A 26,011-nucleotide genomic window follows, 5' to 3' on the forward strand; every position below is an offset into this window, starting at 1 on the left:
GTTGTTTAATATCAATGTGGTATCGTGAAAAATTATAGATATGTATCAATGGATCAATATTTTCTCGCACACCTACTAGTCACTACACTAGTCTTAATGGTCTGATGCCAAGATGACACAGTGTTTATTGTCTTTTAACTCTTTAACAGTGAGTCAGACTAAGATATTGATCGATGCTTCTGAAGCAAATTGTTATTCAGTGATTCTCCTTTTTTCACCCGACAGAGGTAAACGAACGTTTGGATGTACATGCTTTAAACTGTCTGCATTTATCTGTGGAGCGGGTGTTTGTCCATGTGATGGACTATAGAACTGTCCAGGGTGTCCCTTGTGTCACACATGTCAGTGATTTGTATGATGTAGAAAACCAGGCCAACCTTTTGTCCAAACACTGAACCTGAACTGTCGTAGATATGGAATATTTTCAACCTATTTTTAAACATCCGATCGAGCGAGTCCTTCGACGCGTTCCCCCCTTCAAATCCGTGGTCACAATGAAGTCCTGGCACCTGCTGCACGGCATTCTGGGTCAGCGCTGGGTGTTTAAAATATTTAAACGTCTGTGCCTCTCTCCGGCCAAGCTGTGATGAGTAAAGCAGAATTCTGCTGCCGTCTCTTTGTCTGCAGTCATCTAGAGGACGTGGTGTTTGACTGCGGCTGTGAGATCCGCTGGCTGCAGCTATGGCAACAGCGCGGGGAGGCGGGGCTGAGTGGACAACAGCTTTACTGTGCGGTGGGCTACAAGAGGACGCTGCTGCTGGACATGAACATCAGCAACTGTGGTGAGTGCACATCCCGGGGGGAGTCAGTGAACGCACCACGATTGTGTGTGAAGAAAGTTGGAGACCGACGTCAACTCATGGGTGCAGAAGAGTTAGATGTGCTTGAATTAGTGTGAAATAATTATATAAGAAGACATTTTTCATGACACATTTATATAAGAAAAGCTATATATAGATCATTCGACTAAATGCTGCAAAATACAAGATGTTTTCTCTTTTTTAATATGATCGGTAAAAGGTCATTTTGAAACATGTTTATTTGTATTAGGATGAATTTATTTAAAAGAAAATATTCGCTAATAAATAGAATATAAGGAGAGGTATTCAAATAAATAGACTCATTATGTTTATAAATAATTCATGAATTGTGTTGTTAAAATGTATTTTACATTTGTGTATTTCAATAAAATGTGAAGTTATAAATATGATTTACTAAAAGCACTTTCACAATTCTGTATTCAAGTTAAGGTAATTTATTTCAACATTTTTTTCCATTATATTATTTTTATTACATGTGTTTTTCTTTGATTAAAACAAGAAATTATTATAACTTTCACTAAAACCGGGCTAAAAAATAATAATAATGACAATGAAATACATAAAATGATAAATATTCCATTAAAAATATTCCATAACTGATGCATTATTATTTACTTTATAATCCCACTTTGATATTTTCAAACCATAAAAATACTTATTAATTAAATAAATAATTAATTAATAATTAGATCCAAACATCTCCACTTCAGGATTCTGCTGTGTCACTTCTCACGACCTCACGACCTCACGACCTCTCCTCTCTTCTCACCAGACCTCCCCGAGATCAGCGTGAGCCACAGCAACCTGACGGTGGTGGAGGGCGACCGGGTCACGGCCACCTGCAACGGCTCGGGGTCCCCGCTGCCCGACGTGGACTGGCCCGTCAACGGCCTGCGCACCTTCGACTCGCAGGACGTGAGTTTTTCGGGGCGTCACGTGCGGGAGAGAAAAAAACATAAAAATGAATAAATGAATACGAGCTGATGTTGAACGAGCTGAACGCCTCGGAAATAGACGAGAGTGTCGGAGACATCTCGCACGTCGGAGGCATCGCCATGGTAACTTGACTTACAGCTGACACAGTGTTGTACGGTGATGAGAGGTGCCGCAGCTGCTATAACCTTAAACAAAAAAAAACAGTGGTGAGGAGAGGAAATGTAAAGTGTTGCCCATTGATCCAGAGAGATGTAGAGGTGAGAACTCCTCCATATGGAGGAAGCAAGTTGAGGATTTTAATACATCAACTTGGAGGAGGACCTGGGTCAGATCCAGGACAACACACTGGACCTGGACCCTCAGAAGATCTAAAGGAGGAAGTCCTCTTTATCTCGTGTCGTTTTTTGGCTGATTTTAACAGCCTTTCCCTCTGTTGCGCCCCCAGCAAGCCAAGGTCTACAACAACAACACCATCCACTCCATCAACATCACCCTGGTCAACATCAGCCGGGACGACAACAACTTCCTTCTCACCTGCACGGCGACCAACATCGTGGGCATGACCAACGCCTCCATCCAACTGACGGTTCACTGTGAGTACACACACACACACAACTACACACACACACACACAAAGAGAATGGTGGATGGAGGAAAGTACTTATTAGTGTTTTCAAGGCGCTAAACGCTCTCATCCATCTTCATTACAATTGTGACCTCCACTCTCACTCTTCCGGTTCATATTTACGCCGGGCTTTATTGTGTTTACTCGCACGTGACCTATAAAAGAGGCTGTTTGCATATTTTGTGTCAAACAGAGGCCTCATGAATAATGCTGGGAAACGTAAATGAGACGGGCCGAGAGAGCCGCTCAACGGCGCGCTGACCTCAGCCGAATACAAATCTTCCGCAAGCGAAGAAGAGATGGACGCGGGGAGATGAGGAAGATATTGGAAGGAGGAATGGTAACATGCCACACGTGGAGAAAAAAAAAGAAAATATGCATCTTTTTTCGGTGTGGGAGGAAAGAGAGGCGGCTGAGAGCAGCTCCGAGTGAGATGGCGGACAGAAAACTCTTCGCATGGCTTGTGGTAGGAAAGTAAGGAAAAGAATAAAAGTGTTGAAAGGAGAACATTTTGTAAGATTTGAGGTCAGTTGGCGAAGCTAAAAATAAGCTTATACGTTTATGTTGTTGCTGCAGCCTCACAGCAAGAGGCTTGTGGGTTCTATGGTATTTATATACTTATATTTGTTGTGTGTGTTAATACTCATGTTCAGACTCACTTCTCTATGCTCATTGCTGGCGACTGAACCCCTTGACACCCTCCTAGTAATCCAAAACATGGACTTCATTTTATTTAGTCTGCAACAGCTCTGTCCACTTCCCAATATTTCCTATTTTAAGATTTACTGTAGGTTACAAGTACCGTAGGCAACAAATGTTATTATATCATTTATGATAGCAAGTATTTTAAACTATAGGCAATTTAGCCAAAAATAATGTCATGTTATTGTTCCTTTGGGGTACAATCATTTTAGGTAACAAACATTTTAGGTTACGAACATTTTAAGTTACAAATATCTATCTATCCATCTATCTATCCATCTATATATCCATCCATCTATCCATCTATATATCCATCTATATGTCCATCTATCCATCTATCTATCCATCTATCTATCCATCTATCTATCCATCTATATATCCATCCATCTATCCATCTATATATCCATCTATATATCCATCCATCTATCCATCTATATATCCATCTATCCATCCATCTATCCATCTATATATCCATCCATCTATCCATCTATATATCCATCCATCTATCCATCTATATATCCATCTATCCATCCATCTATCCATCCATCTATCCATCTATCCATCAGTATCTAAAGGTATCTTAGGTTACAAACATTTTAGATAGCGGTTGTTAAGGTTATGAACATTTTAGGATATAAACATTTTAGGTTACGAACATTTTAGGTGACAAACATTTTAAGTTACAAACATTTTAGGTTACGAACAATTTAGATTACAAACATTTTAGATTACAAACATTTTATGTTACGAACAATTTAGATTACAAACATTTTAGATTACAAACATTTTAGGTTACGAACAATTTAGATTACAAACATTTTAGATTACAAACATTTTAGGTTACAAAAAATTTAGTTTACGAAAAATTTAGGTTACAAACATTTAAGGTAACAAACATTTTAAGGTAACAAACATTTTAGGTAAAGAAACATTTTAGGTTACGAACATTTTAGGTTAAGAACATTTTAAGTTACAAAGATTTTAAGTTACAAACATTTTAGGTTACGAACAATTTAGATTACAAACATTTTAGATTACAAACATTTTAGGTTACGAAAAATTTAGTTTACGAAAAATTTAGGTTACAAACATTTAAGGTAACAAACATTTTAAGGTAACAAACATTTTAGGTAAAGAACATTTTAGGTTACGAACATTTTAGGTTAAGAACATTTTAAGTTACAAAGATTTTAAGTTACGAACATTTTAGGTTACGAACATTTTCGGTTAAGAACATTTTAAGTTACAAACATTTTAGGTTACATCATTTTAGATACCGCTTGTTTACCTCTTACGAATATTTTCGGTAAATATTTTAGTTAACAAACATATTAAGCTACGAACATCTATTGTTAAGTAAAAAAAAAAAATCCAAAATATGAGGTTGTATTATATTGGAATGATTATCGTTTTAAGCACAACTATACATTTTCTTATTTCAGCTTCACTTCAGTAAAAACAAACATTACTTCCACTTCTGCTTAACAACTCCCTCGACGGCTAATGTTGCTGATCAGCATTAAGGCTGAGAGTTTTGTAAACATTGTCTTCTCTCTTCAACAATCTTAATTCCTTCATCCGCTACAACATGGAACTTCTCTCCATGAATCACGTTTGTTATCACGTTGAGGCCAATTACAGCTCAGCGGCGCCCCAGCATCTCACCGACGCCACCGCTCCCCATTCATCTGCTTCTGTTAGCCCAAGTGCACATCGACAGATTTAATACGAGATGTGGAAATAATAGCAAATCACATTTACAATGCAGTTCGCGGTGTGTTTAGTCAGAGGCTCGTTGCGGCGGAAAACATATTGTGATAAATACGGCGCGTCAACTCTATTAGATGCTAACAGATTAGAGATAAGGAGAGTGATTTCAGGAGGAAAACTCACGCTAAATGTTTTTACTTCTGTTGCTAAAAAGGAGCCGGGCCTTGTTGGAACATGCTTTATTTGAAGAATATTAAAACAGCGTGAACACAATTTGAATACTTTCTATTGAATATGACTTTCCACTTCAGAACGCTGGTGTCGTCTTTCTGAATAATTTCCAACTCTCCCGATCGGATTTTCTTTCTTTAAAAATAACCAAATGAATGCAGCCTTCGCAGAAAGAGCACAGCAGGACTTGAAGGCAACATGGATGGCTGTGCCACAATAGATAATGACAGAAAGAATTCAACTCTTCTGCGAACACACTGAGATGTTCGGAAAGAAAAACACATTTGGAAGTCCATTCAAATTAAAATAGACGATCTGCAGCAGCCAGAACGTGCTGAAGTGCCAAACAAACCACTTTTGGTGGTATCAGCATCTCAACGTCTTTTCTGTGTCATTTTTATGCAAGTACTTCACCAGTGAGGTTGTCATGACGAAGTATTTCTCAAAAAAAATGCATATTCTAAAATTGTTGTCACCTTCTCACAAATTATTTGATATATCTATATATATACATATAAATAGAGATATATATATATCTCTATATATATTAAAATGTTGTCTTTTTTTGATAAATGGTACATTTTAGTTTTTGCTAAGCAGTTTTTCAAGTTAACTCACTGTTTGGGTGTAGTAGTAGTAATTTTTCACTATGCTTGTAGCCATGGTTGAAGATGTTAATGTCATGGGTGACGCGTCGACCCAAAAGCAGAAAAAGGTCTCAAACGCGATAGAGGAAAAGTCACTTACTGTCTCAAATCACATACTTCTCTTAGTATACTTGCAATTAGTATGCATCAGGATAGTGTACGTACTAACTAGTAACTAATTCTCCACAGATAGTACGTCTCAAATCAAACTCTGCTGCTACACACTAACAGGAAATGACGCGACAGCTTCTTCTTCTACTACTATTTAACGACGATTTCAACCAGCTGTAGGAACACTATCGCCTCCTGCTGGCAGCACGTTTGGTTTGGATCAAGAAATATAATATTGGCAAGATATTTACACCGTTATCACCAGCGAAGACATGTCATCCTCCTACTGCTGCTGAAAATGCACCTGTTAGTATATGAATATATATATAAATATATATATATATATATGGAGGAACCTCCGTTTAATCTGTCACTAAGATGGAGCCGTTTAGGGTAGAAAGTTTCCATCGATCCATACTCATTTTTGTAGGAGTTTTAGTGACAATTTAGTGTGCATAGAGCACTACATTTCACATACTAAGAATTGAGACGCACTTATGAACTAAAAGCTTTTAGTACGCAAGTATACGATTTGAGACACAGCTATAGTCTTTAATAAATAAAATCCACAAAGGTAAATTCCTAAATGGGCTCCAACTCAGGCAAAAACAAAAATAGAATCCAGAACACAGGGGAATCAATTTACTTGAACATAAAACTATCAATGTCAGAAAAAGTCTCAGGAAAAGTAAAAAAAAAAATCAAGTCAAACCTGGTCGGGAGGTGCAACCAACTGGCGATCTCTTCTTGTTCTGGGTCTGCTTCAGGAGGGAGAGACTCAGCTCAGCTGTGCAAACCTGCCTCCTGCTAACAAGGTAGAAAAACCCAGATTAGGAAGCGAACTAAGAAAATCATGACAGTAATATTTGAATAATTACTTTTTTTTAAATCATAAATAACACATGGATGGAGTCTACTGACTCCGTCAAGAAGTATCTTAAGACCTTTTTATTTGTGCTTTTTTCTAATCTTCTGGGACTCCTATGTTTGTCTTATGTCTTGGTCTTCTGGAGTTTAAATCTAGTATGTTAACTAGTACTTACTTACATTTTTTCTCCTACGTTGTCACCACAAATTGTGTTTCTTCCAATAATCACCGTTGACTTCTGGACAGTTTTGTAACGCTGAGGTGTCGAGGGTGAGCAAGAGCTGAACTCTACAACAGAGCTGTCGAATTCAATGAAGGAGTGATTTGACAAGGAGGAGAGCAAAGAGGATTTGAACCCGTGCACACAAACTACAATATGTTTCTGTTGGTCGTATCGCTCTATTCATTCTGTCAGATTTTAACACATTTTTTCAGCCTGAAAGTTTTGAACGTGTATCAAGTGCGATTCGTCAGGCCTTATGTTGTCGGCCACGGTTCTGTGAAGCTCCACAAACACTTGATGTTGGGGATTGTCATCCGTGTTTTCGGCAGTTCTACTACAGACGTTCTGAAACCTACAGTAATCACCCGATCTATGAATAAAAACATTCTGTTCTCTCGGCCAAATTTTCTCCTCTTCACGTTATAAATACCTGACTTTTGGAGATACATTTAATAATAACATATGATATTGTCAAATTATACCATTAACATTGTAGCCAGAGGGTTGAACATTTTTATCTTAACAAGAATGATGTCTAAATTATAATAACAAGAAGGATCTGTCTCGTCTGCAATTGATTCAGAACTCTGCAGCGAGAATTCTGAGCCGCTCTAGTAGAAGAACTCACATTTCTCCGATCCTTAAATCTCTTCACTGGCTTCCAGTTTCTTTCAGGATCAACTTTAAAATTCTGGTTCTTACTTTCAGATCTATTCATGGTCAGACCTTCCATCAGTGATCTGATCCAGCCTTACACCCCAGCTCGGGCTCTGAGGTCTGTGGATCAGAATCTACTGATGGTTCCTGAGGACCAGAGGAGAGAAATCCTTCCAGACTGTTGCTCCTAAGCTTTGGAACCATCTCTGTGTTTGATGATCTACTGACTCCTTCAAGAAACATCTGAAGACATTTTTATTCTTGCAGTGTTGTTGTTCTCAGTGTTGTTTTGACCTTTTAAGTATCTATTTTATTGGGTATTGTTATCGCTTTGTGAGCCTGGTCTGTAAAAGCACTCAACAAATATAAATGACTTACTTACTTAATACAATAAACCAAACAAGTTTGTTTTCTCACCACATTGACAGATTTTTTTTTACATGTTTACAAGCAATTTAGGTCACATTTTCATCTCCTAATATCGTCACTCGAGACATTTTCTGGACTTGTCAGCTGAATGTGACTTAAATCTAGTCTAATAAGTCCAATTTTATTTGAAACAGGAGTTATATACTTCAGCTCCTGCAGTGTGCATAAGTCCATTACGTCCTTTTCAGAAATCATCTCCAAATGTGTTTGATGAACCGGCGCCGCCGACTGAATGACTCTGTTTGTCGGAGGATGCTGTTGAGCCAGTGACAGTGAGACGATGACATTGTGGTGTTTGCCAGCAGTTTCAGTTGTTCAGTCAACACAGGGACATTTGAGAACGGCGACACACACACACACACACACACACCCCCACACACACACACACACACACACCCCCACACACACACACACACACACACACACGGACGCACACTTCACATCCATCTGAGCCGACTGCGATAAGACCATCAAATTAAAATGACAATTGCCGCTCCGTGTCCTCTCCTTCACCGCAGTGCAGCGGGAGGAACACAATCAGATTCATTTTCCATTCCTTCTCACCCTTTAATCAGCAAGTGAACAATCTCTTCTTGTTCTCTCTGTCCTCAGTTCCTCCCCTCATTGTGAAGCTGTTGGAGCCGGCGCGTCGCCATGACACCTGCATAGAGTTCACCGTCAGAGGTTCCCCGCATCCGACCATACGCTGGTTTCACAATCACAAGGTGTTTAAGCTCATTTAAAAGCTGCTTTTCATTATGATGTTCCAAAGTTTGACTCGTCTCTCTGGATCGGGAACATTTCTGAGGGCAAAACATGTGGATGGAAATGCTGCAAATTAGCAGTTGGTAAATAAAGAGCGTCAGGTTCGGAACTTAATGCTTTTACTTAAACAAAGAATAGAACTCAGGTCTGGTTTAAAGTGACGTCTTTTACTTTTACAAGTGTGAGTTGCATGTCGCAGTTTAACAAGCCGTTAATTAATAATCTCTTTGTTTCTCTTTGTTCTTGTTCTTATTTTATTTTGATAAATTTTAATGAAAAATTGCTGTATTTTCTGTGGCTATTGGAAAAAAAACAATTTCCGGAAGGAGACCTCTTGAGGGATCAATAAAGTCTTACCTTACCTTACCTTAATTAACTTACTGTGTGTTTCCACCAAACTTTTTTTTTATCGCTAAAGCTAAGGACTTAGCGGGCGCAGAGACATCTTTACCCCCTATATATCTTTCCCACACACGCGGTGATATATAACACCAGCAGTAATAGAATTATTATATGTATAAGTGGTTGGTAAATATGACGGTATAATATAAGCTCAGTTTTCCTATCCAAGACCAAGAATAACGCACTTAAATTCGCAGGAGATTTCACACACCGAGTATCTGCGTCCTGACATCGACACCTACCAGGACTTCGTCGAGGGCTGTCTCACTTTCAAAAACCCGACTCACCACAACAACGGGAACTACACCCTCGAAGCGTCCAACTATCTGGGATCAGTGAACAACACCGTTTACGGGCACTTCCTGGACAAACCCTTCGAAGGTAGGTTGTTTGTACCATGACTGAAAGTGAAAAAGTGTGTTTTGGCCACCTTGAGTTTTATATGAATGAAGTGAAACTGAAAAAAACAACACAACCATTGCGAAGTGTTCTTGTTCCTGGTGGACCACAGAGGAAGAAGCGATGTCTGGTCCATACAGGGTTACTGTAGAGATGAAGTACTGCAGTGGAATACCATCAGGAATACCCTCCACTCCTGAAGGATAGGGAGAAGTTCAAGTAACTTAAGGGTCTTGTTTAAGAATGAGGGGAGTAAGGAAATTGACTGAAAAATCCATGCACTTCATTGTTTATCATCTGTGCACTATCAGAGCTTAGCCAGAGGACAAAGTTATCTATCCCTGGGTTTCCACCAGGGTTCTGCGAAAAACAATTGATACACACATATACAGTATATTGATATTTTGTTGACCATACTATATCAGTATTCAACAGCACTGTATCGTTTTTTTTATTTATTAAGTTTTTAATTTTGTGGCTTTTGTTCATTTTGTTGTTGTAATTAGACTTCCTGATGCTAGATGGCAGCAGTCATTGAGTCATCCGCAGCCAAAGGAACAATAGAATCCTCCGAGATCCTGGCGATGACTGAGGACAAGAGGATACAGTTGACTCCAGCAGCTTTTAAAAGCTAATGTTTGGACCTATTTTGGAAAAAGAATAATAAAGTATAATAAAAAAGAAAGGGCAGTGACTATAAGATGTAGCCAAAATGAAGCGTCCCCTAAAATCCTTTCGGAAAGTACTGAAGTGTATTGAAATATATCGTATCTAACCATATCGTGAGATTAGTAAGTCACATATTGAGGTACATGTAAGAGTTTCTTTAAAAGTGACTCTATGGTAGAAGCATTGCTCGTGGGCATCATAACGTGGATTCAAGCTAATCTGATCACCCGAACAACAGGAAATCTGTTCCTAAGCCGCACCCTTCAAACCCGCAGCGACACATGCGAGGACGTCACTGGATCTTGACTTCCTAGCTGTCACACGGAAAGCCTCAAAAGTGCAGAGGTCGGGGTCAGGGGTCAAGACAGACTTCGCCCTGAGGGAGACAGAATAGTAACCAGTGTGTGAGCGTCTACTCTAGCCTTGGTCCACCAGTTTTCCAGCCTCTTCTCTTTAAAACTACCGACTTAGATCCGAGTATTTTAGATGATTTTTCGGTGACGTCACCTCCACTGTAATTCCTGCTCAGTGTGTAACATTTGCTCCTCTGGTTTTTACAGGTCCTGAAACAGATTACGACTACGGTGAGTGCGATTTTATTTTCCTGTTTAATTGACATCATCAGCAGAAGCTTTATACGTGACGAGTGCGGGGAATTACCGAGCTGAGCAGCAAAGTGGAGCTAATGATGATGTAATGTCGCACAGTAATCCCGCTCCTTTATCCACTTTATACGATTATTATGATGATACCTTAAATATCAGAAGTCGATTCCGAGTACAGGAATAGCATCGGCACTCACTTCATCCAGTGTGGGAAGGTTGAAATCGGGGTCAATCCCCGTAACTCGATGGATCCGCTGCGATCCAAAATCAGTTTGTCTCGCTCAGGGGATCGATTTCAGCGGAATTGTTTTCAGACTCTCCACGATCTGTGACGGCGTCCGTGTTCTTCCCTCTCGCAGTCACGCCCACCATCCAGACGGGCAAAGCCGAGGACACGTTTGGGGTGAGTGGCTGAAATATTCATGTTGTCAAATGTTTACGGGACATTTCCATGTGTTTCTTCCGTTTCCAGCTCACGCACCAACAGAGATATGGGCGGCGAGGGGGAAATCTCATTATCTTGTCTTGTTTCATGAGCGTCTGCGACGTCCCTGAGTTTAACTTAAGAGTGAGAGGCTCGGCTCAGTCTGAGCTTTGTCACGACTGATCATGATCGTTAAATAGAAAATACATGCTTTAAAACTGTCTTTAAAGGGACGCACCTTTGAGTTTGTATGTTCTCCCTGTCTATATGTGGATTTAATCTGGGTACTCCGGTTTCCTCCCACTATACAAAATCCCACAGCAGTTCATAGTTCAATGAACGGCCCCGAAACCCAATTAAGGAAGTGGTTAAAAATGAGTGAATTAACTTTCATTAATGTACATTCATCGCATTTTTACAAAGTTTCAATATGGACTTCCTACTATAGTTTATTTTGATATTAATATTTTATGTTCTCATTCCCGGCGGACATCTTTGGGATATTAGTTTTTAAGTAAACAATTACTTAATAAAAGGTTTTTGCTCATAATATGCAGTTCCTTTTAAATATTAACGCAAACCTTAAGTTTCATTTATTTTTCGATTTTAGCGGCAGATATATACAGGATCAGCCTTCTTAGTCACATAACTCAAACCCTTTAGGGAGCCAAGGTCTCAAGCTGGCAACAAAGAAATGAAGTAGTTGTTTTCCATTGGCTTGTCGAGTGAAGGACATTTGACACTCAATGCTATACTTGCTAGCTTAGCTAGAGGCTAACAGTGCTAGCTTAGCTAGTGGCTAACAAGGCTAGCTGCAGTGAGGTGAAATGTAGCACCCCGTAACACTTTCTATCTTATATGTATATGATTATAATGTCAATTGAGTCAATCTACAATGAAATAAAAAACAACTTTACAACAAGTAAACGTTGAATAATTCCCACTTAATTAGTGCAAATAAAGTAATTTCTTAGATTTAGTGTTTGAATAATAATTGAATAAGATTCATTTTAGATCTATGTCTGAGATGGAAGTATATATGTCTTACACAATGTTTTAAAATGTATTGGCTGAGAAGATTGAATAAATGAAAATGGCACCTTTAGAATGACTTTAATAGGAAAACCATTAACGTAGCATTAGCTAAAGAAGTCACAGTAGTGGACGTGGGTGTATTCTTTAAGCCATATTGAAACGAGGAGAAGAAGAAAAAAGATACACAAAATAGATCAAAGGACAGAATTCAAGGTTTTGTTGTGTAAGTGTAAAGTTTTAAACAGGACAAAAATAATCATGATTTTCTGTTTCCTAGGTGTCCATCGCTGTAGGACTGGCCGGGTTCGCCTGCGTGATGTTGATGGTTCTCTTCCTGCTCATCAGCAAGTACGGACGGCGATCCAAGTTTGGCATCAAAGGTAGGATGAAACTGCTACCTGTAGAATGTTGGTTATCAACTCCCTGTCTGTGGACGCGGATCAGAGACTTGTTTCTTCTCTATGTTCTGACTCAGCAGTCTAAACGTTTTTGGGGGTTCGCCGGTCTCGGCACAGCGTCGCACAAACCTCCTGGGGGGGACTTTATGTGACCCTCTTTGTAGATCCAGAGAAGTCGCCTTTGATGCACTGGGATTATCCCGGCGCTTGCATCTATTTTCCTCACCTTTTTTGAAAATCGTCACCGCCTCCTCGGCGTCAGAAGATCCACACTAGCAGACCCCACACACACTAGTCGCGCTGTCTCGGGGGCACGAGCATGTTAACCATCTGTTGATCACACCCATCTGTTCATCAGTGTCGCCCCGCAGCCCGCCCGCCCGCGGCGCCGCACACAGATAAAGTGTGTTGATATGGACTCTGGTGCTTTTTAAAGAAGGAGACGCACAATAACAGACTGATGATTCCATTACGTCTCCATAAATCCTCCACTCACACACACACACACACACACACACACACACACACACACACACACACACACACACACACACACACACACACACACACTCGTGGCCGCGGGAGGAAATGACATCTCTGTTTACTCTTCAGGAAGAACGTTGTCATTTATGTCGAGCTCCACATCTGCGGCGGCGGCCAGCACTTTATCAACGTCCGCCGAGGACGGAAGTCTGTCCATCATCCCCGTCCCCCCCGTACCCCCGCCCCGACCCGGAGCGCCGTTGCCTCGACTGAAGATGTTTTCATAACATTTTCACTCTTAGTCTCTTAGTCGCTGCCGTCTGCGTCTCTAAACACGTCGCTTGATTTCCAATCGCACGTATCGAGACGATCGCACATCCCACTGCTTAACTGGGTGGTTAAAAAACAAACGGCCACAAGGCCACGACTGTGGTAGGGGTGCAGGGTTCAGAGGTCATCGGCAGCAACGACTGCGTGGATGTTAGAGGTGAGATGATGCTGCAGTTTTGTTGGGAAGAAAAAACAATAGCTTTAAAATAAAATGTTCTTTTCAGCCCTTGCTGCCTCAACTACCAAGACCAGAGATACTACTAATACTAGATCAGTTCACTGCTTTAAAGACGACTACGGTGGTCCCTCGCTATTCTGGGGTCCCACACACCAATAGTTAACAATAACAGAACTTACTTATGGTGCCAACCAAACAGTAAGTAAGTTAGTAAGTAATTTATATTTGTAGCACTTTTCCAGACCAGGGTCACAAAGCGCTTGAACAATCAAAACAATACCCAATAAAATATATACTTTAAAGGTCAAGATAACACCGAGAACAACACAGGAGTCTCAGAAAATCAGGGAAAAGCCTGAACAATAAAAACGTCTTAAGAGGTTTCTTGAAGGAGTCAGTAGATCATCAAACACAGAGAGAGAGGAAGATCATTCCAAAGCTTAGAAGCAACAGCCTGGAAGGATTTCTCTCCTTTGGTCCTGAACCGTGTGCGAGGAACCATCAGTAGATTCTGATCCACAGACCTCAGAGCCCGAGCTGGGGTCTAAGGCTGGATCAGATCACTGATGGAAGGTCTGACCATGAATAGATCTGAAAGTAAGAACCAGAATTTTAAAGTTGATCCTGAAAGAAACTGGAAGCCAGTGAAGAGTTTTAAGGATCGGAGAAATGTGAGTTCTTCTACTAGAGCGATAGAGCGGCAGTGAGTTCCCACAATCCCTTTCTACTCACTTATTGATTTAGTGACGTCTGATTGGTCGCTACAATACCATATATAGGTGTGAAAAGTGATGCACAACTGTGATTGGTTGTCTGGGCGGCAAAGCATCATGGGAGCCATTTTGATCACTGTAACTGAGAAGTTTGTTTTTTTTTTGGGGGGGGTGATGCCTCACTTCTGAGCTAAAATACATGTTTTAAAATACATGTTTTTCAATAAGAAAAGTAAATAAATGAATGGTCACTTCTACTGGGATTTCGTGCAAAGAAAAGCAATGCAAGGGATGACAAAGTGCAAGTTTAGAGGAGGATCAAAGGAAATAACACAAGGAATAGAATACTAAGGAAAAAGGATAGAAAGATTTACATAGAATTACATCATCCTTTCACTCCAAACAGTTATAAAGTCTAATATCAATGAGTCCCTGAGTCTATTAGTGTTGCATCATGGGAGGAGCATTTGTGATACTAATACGACTATTAATAATGGTACTAGTGTTTCACCCACAACAAAAACAACAACTATTAATACTTACTATTACCACCATTGATGTTGCTGCTTCTATATACAGTGTCAGTCTATACTTCTTATTTAGAATTGTCGGGCCTGCATGAGGGGGTTTGACGCCCACATCCATTTTGTTAATATTCAATTCATCTCTGTAATTTCAAGATAAGAAGTAATTTAAAAGTCAAGTGAGGTGTTTGATAAAATTTAAATAAAAATGTTATCCGGGTCGATGGTCGTCTGATGGAGGAATATCTTCATTACGATGCAGTAACTTAAACATGCTGAGTCATGCCGACCCCGATTTTGTTGACTCATCAGCGGTGATCATCAGTTCAGCGGAAACTTTTCTATTCAATAGATGTTCCTCAGGTTCAATCCAGGCCCCCGGGATATTGAAATGCTCAGGTGTGAGGCGAGGTGAGTGGAACCGAGTGAGATGAATGAAAGAGGCACAGGGAGAGAGATGGCGATCGGGGGAGCAGGGAGACGTGGAGAGAGTTTGGCGCCGGTTTAGAGAGGCGTGACTGTGAATTTCCTCGTTTCTCCTCGTGTCGCTGGCGTTGTTGTGCTGGAGAGGGCTGTCGGCTGATTAAAAAGTTACATCTGGTGACTTTCACGAGCTTTGATTCATCACAAAAACAACAGCAGCCAAGAAAAGCGCTCTGTGGAAAACAGATAATAGCTGATGCAATTAACGTTGTTTATGATCGCCTTGGATATATCAAATTACAACACATTTTAACCTTATTTTGTGCTTGTATATAGTGTAACGTTATCATTTACTTTTTAGGATCTATTTAACATCCTTAAATGCATCATATACATTTCATGGATTTCAGTAGAATTAAATGCTTATCAGATAGTTTTCACATTCATGTAATGATTTAGATTTTACTAGCTTAAAGTTGTATAAAATGTGTTTATGACAAAAAAGAAAGTCATATAAAATGCATCTATTACGACTTTAAAGTAATATAAAAGGCATCTATTACGACATTAAATTCATAAAATATATCTATTACGAGATTAAAGTCATATAAAATTCATCTATTACGAGATAAAAGTCATTTAAAATGCATCTATTACGAGATTAAAGTCATATAAAATGCATCTATTGCGACATTAAAGTCGTATAAAATGCATATATTATGACATTATATTCATATAAAATGCATCTATTACAACATTAAAGTTGTATAAAATACATATATTACGACATTATAGTCGTATAAAATGCATCTATTACGACATTAAAGTCATATAAAATACATATATTACGACATTATAGTCGTATAAAATGCATCTATTACGACATTAAAGTGATATAAAATACATATATTACGACATTATAGTCGTAAAAAATGCATCTATTACGACATTAAAGTCCTATAAAATGCATCTATTACGACATTAAAGTCATATAAAATACATATATTACGACATTATAGTCGTATAAAATGCATCTATTACGACATTAAAGTCATATAAAATGCATCTATTACGACATTAAAGTCATAAAATGTATATTTTACAACATTAAAGTCATATAAAATGCATCTATTACAAGATTAACCTTTTACAAAATACTTGATTACAAGATTAAGGTCATACAAAATGAATTTATTACTAGATTAAGTGGAAAATGCATTTATTACAAGATTAAAGTTGTACAAAATACTTAATTACGAGATCAAAGATGGACAAAAATATTTATTACTATGTTAATAGCCGTACAAAATGCATTTATTCAGAGATTAAAGTCGTACAAAATACTTTATTATGAGATTAAAGTTGTACAAAAATATGTATTACTATGTTAATAGTTGTACAAAATGCATTTATTAAGAGATTCAAGTCATACAAAATACTTTATTACGAAATAAAAGAAGTACAAAAATATTTATTTCTATGTTAATGTTTGTACAGAATGCATTTACTAAGAGATTAAAGTAGTAGAAAATGCTTTCATTAAAGGGATTAAAGTCATACAAAATACTTAATTACGAGATCCTAGATGTACAAAAATATTTATTACTATGTTAATAGTCGTACAAAATACAATTATTACGAGATTAAAGTTGTATGAAAATATTTATTACTATGTTAATAGTCGTACACAATTCATTTATTACTAGATTATAGTCGTACAAAATGCATTTATTACAAGATTAAAGCCATAATACTCATGTTACTCATAATTACACATTTAAATAACATCATGTAATACATCTTATTAAAAAACACATGTTCTTACACATCAATCTAAGATGACGTCATATCAGTGTATTTTTTAACAACCATCAGGAAATGTACTTGAGACAAAACACGTACTGCAATACAACGCAATCTGCTGCTGGCTAGTTTAACATGGCGACAAAACGAATACATATTTAATTTTCTTAACATTTGCATCATTTCCTCCTGCAGCGTTCAACGATAAGCACAACAGTCGCGTCAAATCTCTTCCTCTGCGTCGATCTTTGACAGAAAAGAAAGTGTTTGTCGTTAAGAAGTGTGAAACAGGATCCAGCGCTGGTTCGACTCTTTCGGCTCCTCCAGCTGGGATCACCTGCAGGGTTGGTTTTGTGTGGATTCAATTTAAGAAAAGAAAAAAAAGAACATTTCCAGCACAGTTCAGAAGCTGTGCATTCCTAACTCACGGCTCCTCCTAAAGATGACTCATCCGTCTTTGCGCCGCCTGATAACACCGGCATGATGGTGACAAATGTTGTGCCTCCGAGCCGGAGCATCAGCACACACTGCATCACCAGGTGAGAGGAACTACCTGCGCTGCAGAAACGCCGCACAGGTCAGACCATCACGCAGGTGAGGACGTGCGTGAGGATGCGCACGTTTACACTCGTCTGGACTGGACGTGAAGGAGTGATATCGACGCCGGAGCAGCCGTTACTGCAGAACCTTTGCTGCGTCTTTAAAAAGTCAATCTCGCCTCATTACGTCCACATTCTTCTCCGTTTCTTTATCGTGTTCTTGTTGCTTCACAGTAAATGTGTATTGTCACGAATCTGCCGATACGATACATAGCACGATACATGGGAAACGATATATTGTAGTAACAAGTATATATGAGTAGTATTGTCGAGTACTTGACTCTGGTGTTGTGATAGTGTAGTAACAAGGATATATGTGTAGTATTGTCGAGTACTTGATACTGGTGTTGTGATAGTGTAGTAACAAGGATATATTTGAAGTATTGTTGAGTACTTGACTCTGGTGTTGTGATAGTGTAGTAACAAGGATATATGTGTAGTACTGTTGAGTACTTGACTCTGGTGTTGTGATAGTGTAGTAACAAGGATATATGTGTAGTATTGTCGAGTACTTGATACTGGTGTTGTGATAGTGTAGTAACAAGGATATATTTGAAGTATTGTTGAGTACTTGACTCTGGTGTTGTGATAGTGTAGTAACAAGGATATATGTGTAGTATTGTGGAGTACTTGACTCTGGTGTTGTGATAGTGTAGTAACAAGTATATATGTGTAGTATTGTCGAGTACTTGACTCTGGTGTTGTGATAGTGTAGTAACAAGGATATATTTGTAGTATTGTCGAGTACTTGACTCTGGTGTTGTGATAGTGTAGTAACAAGGATATTTGTGTAGTATTGTCGAGTACTTGACTCTGGTGTTGTGATAGTGTAGTAACAAGTATATATGTGTAGTATTGTCGAGTACTTGACTCTGGTGTTGGGATAGTGTAGTAATAAGGATATATGTGTAGTATTGTCGAGTACTTGACTCTGGTGTTGGGATAGTGTAGTAACAAGGATATATTTGTGGTATTGTCGAGTACTTGACTCTGGTGTTGTGATAGGTTAGTAACAAGTATATATGTGTAGTATTGTCGAGTTCTTGACTCTGGTGTTATATTTACAGACCACATGACTCTTGACGAAGTCGTAACTGCTTTCATTTGTTTTCAAACCAAAATAAGTCTTAAAAAAGCTGCTTGAGTTGACTGTATCCTCTCGTCCTCAACAAAAACAATTAATATGTTAAATTTAAATTTGAAAAGTATTTATTTATTTATTGAAATATAAAACCAAAGAAAAACTATGATACAATACAATATTACTTGTAAAGCCCCCTAAGATATATATATTTCTTAATCGATACAGTGTTGTTGTGTCACAATATTTAAGGGCTATGGATATTTTTTTACGCCCCTAACTGATGTTTTATCAAAACTACTACTGCTTCGACCACCAATGCTAATAAAAGGAGCAACTACTGATAAGATTTGTAATGCCAATGCAAAAAAATGCTACTGTTACTACTGATGCTACAACTACTATTACTACTACTACTTCCATAGCCACTACTTTTACTACTGTTGCTATAGCTGCTAATGCTTATGCTAATGATGCTACTGTTACTACTGATGCTACAACTACTACTACTACTACTACTACCATAGCCACTACTTTTACTACTGTTAATATATCTGCTAATGCTAATGCTTATGATGCTACTGTTACTACTGATGCTACAACTACTACCACTACTACAACTACTTCCATAGCCACTACTTTTACTACTGCTGCTATAGCTGCTAATGCTAATGCTAATGCTAATCTTACTATTTTACAACTTACTTTTACTACTGTAATATGCCTACGATAGTGTTTCAGCTACAAATACTGCAGCGGATGCTATTGCTCCTTACTAGCGCTAATCTTAAAGTACCACAACTAATGCTACTACTTTGTTGTTAATACTTGCACTATCACAACGGCGTCTTGTACCAGCAGCACCACGTGACTACATTGACTTCAACACTTTCTCCATGTGGCGGAAGCTTCAATGTCACAACCTTGCAAATGAGAAGCAGCTCATCCTGCTGAAGAGCATAAGTTGCAGATTCCTGTTTATGCCAGTGGGCGAGTTATTTGTGTGTGTGTGTGTGTGTGTGTGTGTGTGTGTCGGGCCCTGAGGAGACTGTATATTGTTTAATAAAACAGTGGGGCAGATGGAACACACACTGACACCAGCTCTCACTTCATCTCACAATTCCATCTCTCAGTTGTATTTCAGTTTCACGACCGCGTGAAGAAGAACATCGTTTAAAGTTTCTCTGCTTTTCTTCCTCCAGGCGACGGAATCTCTTCCTAAAATAGAGGTTCTGGAGACGCTCCATTAGGGACCCTTGATATACGGGTGGAACCGAAAGGCAACGTCGAAGAATCGTCTTGTATAAAAGCTAATAAATCTACTCTAAAACTTACATTTAGGAAAATTTACTTTTGGATTCAGTGCATTTATTTACTATGTAAATGCAAACGAGTATGACGTGAATTCTTTATTTTTTTTAACTAATGAATTAAACCAAATACAGTTAATATGTATTAAAAAAATTTATCATAACAAGTTAGGTAACTTATTTAATTTATTAAACACGAAAGTTAATATGAACAAGACAAAATAAAAAAACAATAATTCAGCAGCAAATGTTTTCAAAAATGATTGAAATGCTTCAAGATAACTTTTTCTTTTTTTTTTATAAAACCAGTTGTTAAATGAGTAAATTGAGAAACAGATAACAATAAAAACGTTTATTTAATTAAAAAATGAAAACAAGAAAATGTAGTTCCAACTATATTAAATACTTTCCAAAGTACTTTGACATTTAATCTTTTATATAAATGAATAAAAACAATGTACTTCAAAAATAACTTGCAGGAACTGATTGAGAGTCAAGATGTTAAACTATTACTGTTATTATTATCATTATAAAGTATTACTGTAAAATAGTGGGTTTTTTTCTTGACTCGACCATCATCAGGAACTTGAACCAGTTCAGACGACTAGTTTAAATGTACAACTTTTATTTCACTTATTTGTGGCTTCCATTGACTTTCTAATCCTTAAAAAGACAATTATTCAGAAAAAAATGGTTGATGAAAAATTTAAAATAAAAAAAAACAATGTCCTTTGAAATGATCTTGCAGGAACTAATTGAGATGATTCTTGTCTAAAACAGTGTTTGATCTTGACTTGAGCGTCATCAGGGACTGGAACCAGTTCAGACGATCAGAGAAAATGTAAAACCATTTCATGGCTTCAATGGAAGTCCTGACCCGTGTTTAAACTAAATATCACAGAACGCTGAAAACATGGCGACCGACCGGTGCACTTATCTAATGCCACGTCCCCGAAGCAACAGCGTTCATTTCCATTTCAATGGCCCGTCAAACACGCACATAATTGCGCGCCTTTCTTCTCTAATGTGGATTTAAATATTCCTTTGTTACATCACGGCAACATCGGCCCCTTTCCTCGCACGACGCTCACTTAAACCTCCCCAGACGGCGCCGCTCGCTGGTTAATGCTCTCTCGCCGCCGCCTGGTTACAATTAGAAGATAAAGTTATCATCTCTCCTCCGGACGGAGCCGCAGAGGGCTCCAGACGAGCGATCGCTGCTCTGCCTCGGACCGGATCCCACCGGGACCGCGGTCCTCTTTGATAGGAGCCGGCGGGTAATGGCTCACGGATCACGACTCTGGAAGTGGTGGCCGGGAAACATCTCGGATCCACATGGCCGTCAAAACAAACATGTGTTTGGTGAAACGCGAGCGGCTGAATCAATAGGCAATTATGCGAACAGATGCTTGCATGCAGTATTCATGGAGTCGGCGTCGCATTCGTGCTGCACGTCCTGCTGAGTTCAGGTGACGGTCTCGTCCTGACGCCGACAACATCCTGGTTCTTCTGTCAATTCCAACTGGCGCTGGTGTAGCTCGAGTGCTGCGTCCATGACTGGATCAAATCACCCAGATGTCGACTCGTGCTCGTGAACCTCCTCAGACGACACTTCATTTACTGCAGAGTCACTCGTTCTGTCGGGATGTTTGAAGTATTTTTACATTATGTGTGATTCCTTTAAGTCATTTTCAGCACCTTTTTATTTCATTTTGCATTGTACTTACTATGAAGCCTCTTGGGAAAATACTACGTAATACTATGAAGCCTTACATAGTAATGCTACGGAGCCTCGTGGAGTAATACTATGGAGCAACGTGAAGTAATAGTCCTGAGCCTTGCAGAGTTATACGACAGGGCCTTGTCAAGTAATACTAAGGAGCCTCACGGGGTAGTACTACGGAGCCTCGTGGAGTAATACTACACAGCTTTAGGTAGTAATATTAAGGACACTTGCGGAGTAATACTACGTAGACTTGCAAGGTAATACTAAGGAGCCTCACGGAGTAATGCTACGGAGCCCTGTGGATTAATACTACACAGCTTTAGTGAGTACTACTCCAGTAATATTAAATACTCTTGTGGAGTATTACTACATAGACTTGCAAGGTAATACTAAGGAGCCTCACAGAGTAATACTACACAGCTTTACGGAGTATTATTAAGGAGTCTTGCAAAGTAATACAACCAAGCCTTGCGGAGTAATGATAAGGAGACTTGCTGAGTAATGCTACATAGACTTGCAGAGTAATACAAAGAAGCCCTGTGAAGTAATACTATGGAGCTTCACGGGGTAGTACTATGGAGCCTTGCGGAGTAATTCTACGGAGTCTCGTGGAATAATACTTCACAGCTTTACATAGTATTGTTAAGAAGTCTTGCAAAGTAATACTACATAGACTTGCAGAGTAATACTACGGAGCCTCACGGGGTAATACTACAGAGATTTGTAGTAAACACAAAACTGTTGGTGGAAAAATTATATAAAAATAAAATAAATTACCAAAGTAGTACTAAAACATTTAGACTGATTTGTATACGTGCTGTACATAAAATATTTTCCAAGTCAGAAAGTTAATCCATAATTCATTCATAAGGCAAATAAAGTATTTTAAGTGCACCTTATAGTCCGAAAAATACGGTATTACCCAGTAGTGCAGGAGTGTCAGAGGTTGTTTTTGAAGCAGATGATCAGATCATATGGAGAGTTATCTGATTAAGAAGTTAAAATACAGTGCGTCTATATATTAAACTAATAGTACACAAACTAAAGAACCTCTTTAAAGAAACAGACAGTATTTGATTGACAGCTGAGCCACAACAACCAGCAGAGGAATCTGGATAAAACTGTCACGGTTTGGAATAATATTTATCTTGTGTGTGTGTGTGTGTGTGTGTGTTTGTATGAGAGTGTGTGGGTGTTTGTGTGTATGTGTGCGTTGCTTCCACCACCTGCACATTTTGCCCTTTTGTTGGTTTCAGCTGATTTTGTTGGCTTTCTCTTTTCGTCTGTTAAAAAGGCTTGACATTTAGAAATTATTTTTTGGTAAATGTTGGGCGCGCACCTGCAGCTTTCTGCCTGGAAAAGTCAAAAATGTTTCCCCAAAAGAACAACTTTTAATCATCGTCTCTCTATTCTGCGGGAGAGCGGCGGGAGGTTCTTAATCACAGTCTACCGCCGCGATGTTCAGCTCATGATGTCGAAAAATGGATTTAAAAAGCTCTAAATAACGCCGGTCGGCTGCTGTAGTCGAGCACGGATCCGACGACACTCCAGCTGAGGCTCGATGCTTTTCTTGGAAACACGAATCACGGCAGCAGCAGGGGAACGACCGGAGATGCTAGAGAGTCTTTTCCAGGTTCTCGTCGAGCGAGAGAAACACAGGGAGATGTTGTTGTTGTCGTGGGTTGCAATGACCCACATTCATGGAGGGTCCCCGCTCATGTAGCCGAGGCGCTGGCGTCCAGCGGTCAGACCTTCAACTGAGAGAATCTCTGCTGCTCATAACCATGACCTGCTGAGATGAATATTTAAGAGTCTTCATCAGACATTCTGAACTGTCTGAGACGGAGAGAAACGCAGGAGGGATGGAAGTGAAAGAGAGACGTGGAGACAACGAGAAGTCGGGGAAATGATTTAGTTAATTAAGGAGAATAATTGATGGACTTTATAACCTTTTTTTTTCACAATACTGTGTCGATATTCAACAGCATTATATCAATAATTGAAGATGTTAAAAATATTCCCAATCTCTGGGCTTTTAAATAATATATATATATATATTAATTTTTATCATAGTCATTTTATGGTTTGTATTTCAAATATATATAAAGTGTGTGTAAAATTAAAGAATTCCATTTATTTATTTACAATCAACATGCAAATATCCAGCGTTTTTTTTGTGTGTGCTGCAATTAAACTTCCGACCGCTAGATGGCAGCAGTCATTACGTCCTTCAAACCTAAAGAAACAATGAAATCGTGTGAGATCTCGGGGGAGACTGAGGACGAGGGGATACAGTGAACGGTGAAAACGTGTGAGATCTTGGCGAAGACTGGGGACAAGGGGATACAATGAATGGTGAAATCGTGTGAGATCTAGGCGAAGCCTTGGGACGAGGGGATACAGTGAACAGTTAAATCGTGTGAGATCTCGGCGGTGACTGAGGACGAGGGGATACAGTGAACAGTGAAATTGTGTGAGATCTCGGCGGTGACTGAGGACGAGGGGATACAGTGAACAGTGAAATTGTGCGAGATCTTGGCAAAGACTGGGGACAAGGGGATACAGTGAACGGTGAAATCGTGTGAGATCTCGGCGAAGACTGGGGACGAGGGGATACAGTAAACAGTGAAATCGTGTGAGATCTCGGAGGTGACTGAGGACGAGGGGATACAGTGAACAGTGAAATCATGCGAGATCCTAGCAGTGACTGAGGACGAGAGGATACAGTGACTCCAGCAGCTTTTAAAGCTGAGGTTTGGACATATTTTGGTTTGAAAACAAATTAAATCAGTTTCGACTTCGTCAAGAGTCATGTGGTCTGTAAATACTACAACACCAGAGTCAAGTACTCCACAATACTACACATATATACTTGTTACTACACTATCACAACACCAGAGTCAAGTACTCCACAATACTTTACATATATACTTGTTACTACACTATCACAACACCAGAGTCAAGTACTCCACAATACTTCACATATATACTTGTTACTACACTATCACAACACCAGAGTCAAGTACTCCACAATACTTCACATATATACTTGTTACTACACTATCACGACACCAGAGTCAAGTACTCCACAATACTTCACATATATACTTGTTACTACACTATCACAACACCAGAGTCAAGTACTCCACAATACTACACATATATACTTGTTACTACACTATCACAACACCAGAGTCAAGTACTCCACAATACTTCACATATATACTTGTTACTACACTATCACAACACCAGAGTCAAGTACTCCACAATACTTCACATATATACTTGTTACTACACTATCACAACACCAGAGTCAAGTACTCCACAATACTTCACATATATACTTGTTACTACACTATCACGACACCAGAGTCAAGTACTCCACAATACTTCACATATATACTTGTTACTACACTATCACAACACCAGAGTCAAGTACTCCACAAAACTACACATATATACTTGTTACTACGCTATCACAACACCAGAGTCAAGTACTCCACAATACTTCACATATATCCTTGTTACTACACTATCACGACACCAGAGTCAAGTACTCCACAATACTTCACATATATACTTGTTACTACACTATCACAACACCAGAGTCAAGTACTCCACAAAACTACACATATATACTTGTTACTACGCTATCACAACACCAGAGTCAAGTACTCCACAATACTTCACATATATACTTGTTACTACACTATCACGACACCAGAGTCAAGTACTCCACAATACTACACATATATACTTGTTACTACACTATCACAACACCAGAGTCAAGTACTCGACAATACTTCACATATATACTTGTTACCACACTATCACAACACCAGAGTCAAGTACTCCACAATACTTCACATATATACTTGTTACTACACTATCACAACACCAGAGTCAAGTACTCCACAATACTACACATATATACTTGTTACTACACTATCACAACACCAGAGTCAAGTACTCCACAATACTTCACATATATACTTGTTACCACACTATCACAACACCAGAGTCAAGTACTCCACAATACTTCACATATATACTTGTTACTACACTATCACAACACCAGAGTCAAGTACTCCACAATACTTCACATATATACTTGTTACCACACTATCACAACACCAGAGTCAAGTACTCCACAATACTACACATATATACTTGTTACTACACTA

The 26,011-nt window shown here is 38.9% G+C and overlaps 1 protein-coding gene across 2 annotated transcripts in view; it reads left to right on the forward strand.

Annotated features, from left to right (window-relative positions):
* Positions 1–26,011, forward strand: part of ntrk3a (neurotrophic tyrosine kinase, receptor, type 3a) — a 128,496-nt gene that overhangs the window by 62,557 nt on the left and 39,928 nt on the right. Inside the window, exons 5-12 of one of the 2 annotated variants that reach the window (XM_087796925.1) lie at positions 628–782; positions 1,594–1,736; positions 2,203–2,350; positions 8,573–8,685; positions 9,325–9,508; positions 10,756–10,779; positions 11,115–11,203; positions 12,537–12,639. In XM_087796925.1, coding sequence (XP_087653051.1) covers positions 628–782; positions 1,594–1,736; positions 2,203–2,350; positions 8,573–8,685; positions 9,325–9,508; positions 10,756–10,779; positions 11,115–11,203; positions 12,537–12,639 — 959 coding nt within the window. The remainder of the gene's footprint in view (positions 1–627; positions 783–1,593; positions 1,737–2,202; positions 2,351–8,572; positions 8,686–9,324; positions 9,509–10,755; positions 10,780–11,114; positions 11,204–12,536; positions 12,640–26,011) is intronic. The other variant, XM_087796926.1, reaches the window with a different exon arrangement.

The sequence above is a fragment of the Callionymus lyra genome, chromosome 8, assembly GCF_982586985.1.
Source record: "Callionymus lyra chromosome 8, fCalLyr1.hap1.1, whole genome shotgun sequence".
Lineage (NCBI taxonomy): Eukaryota > Metazoa > Chordata > Actinopteri > Syngnathiformes > Callionymidae > Callionymus > Callionymus lyra.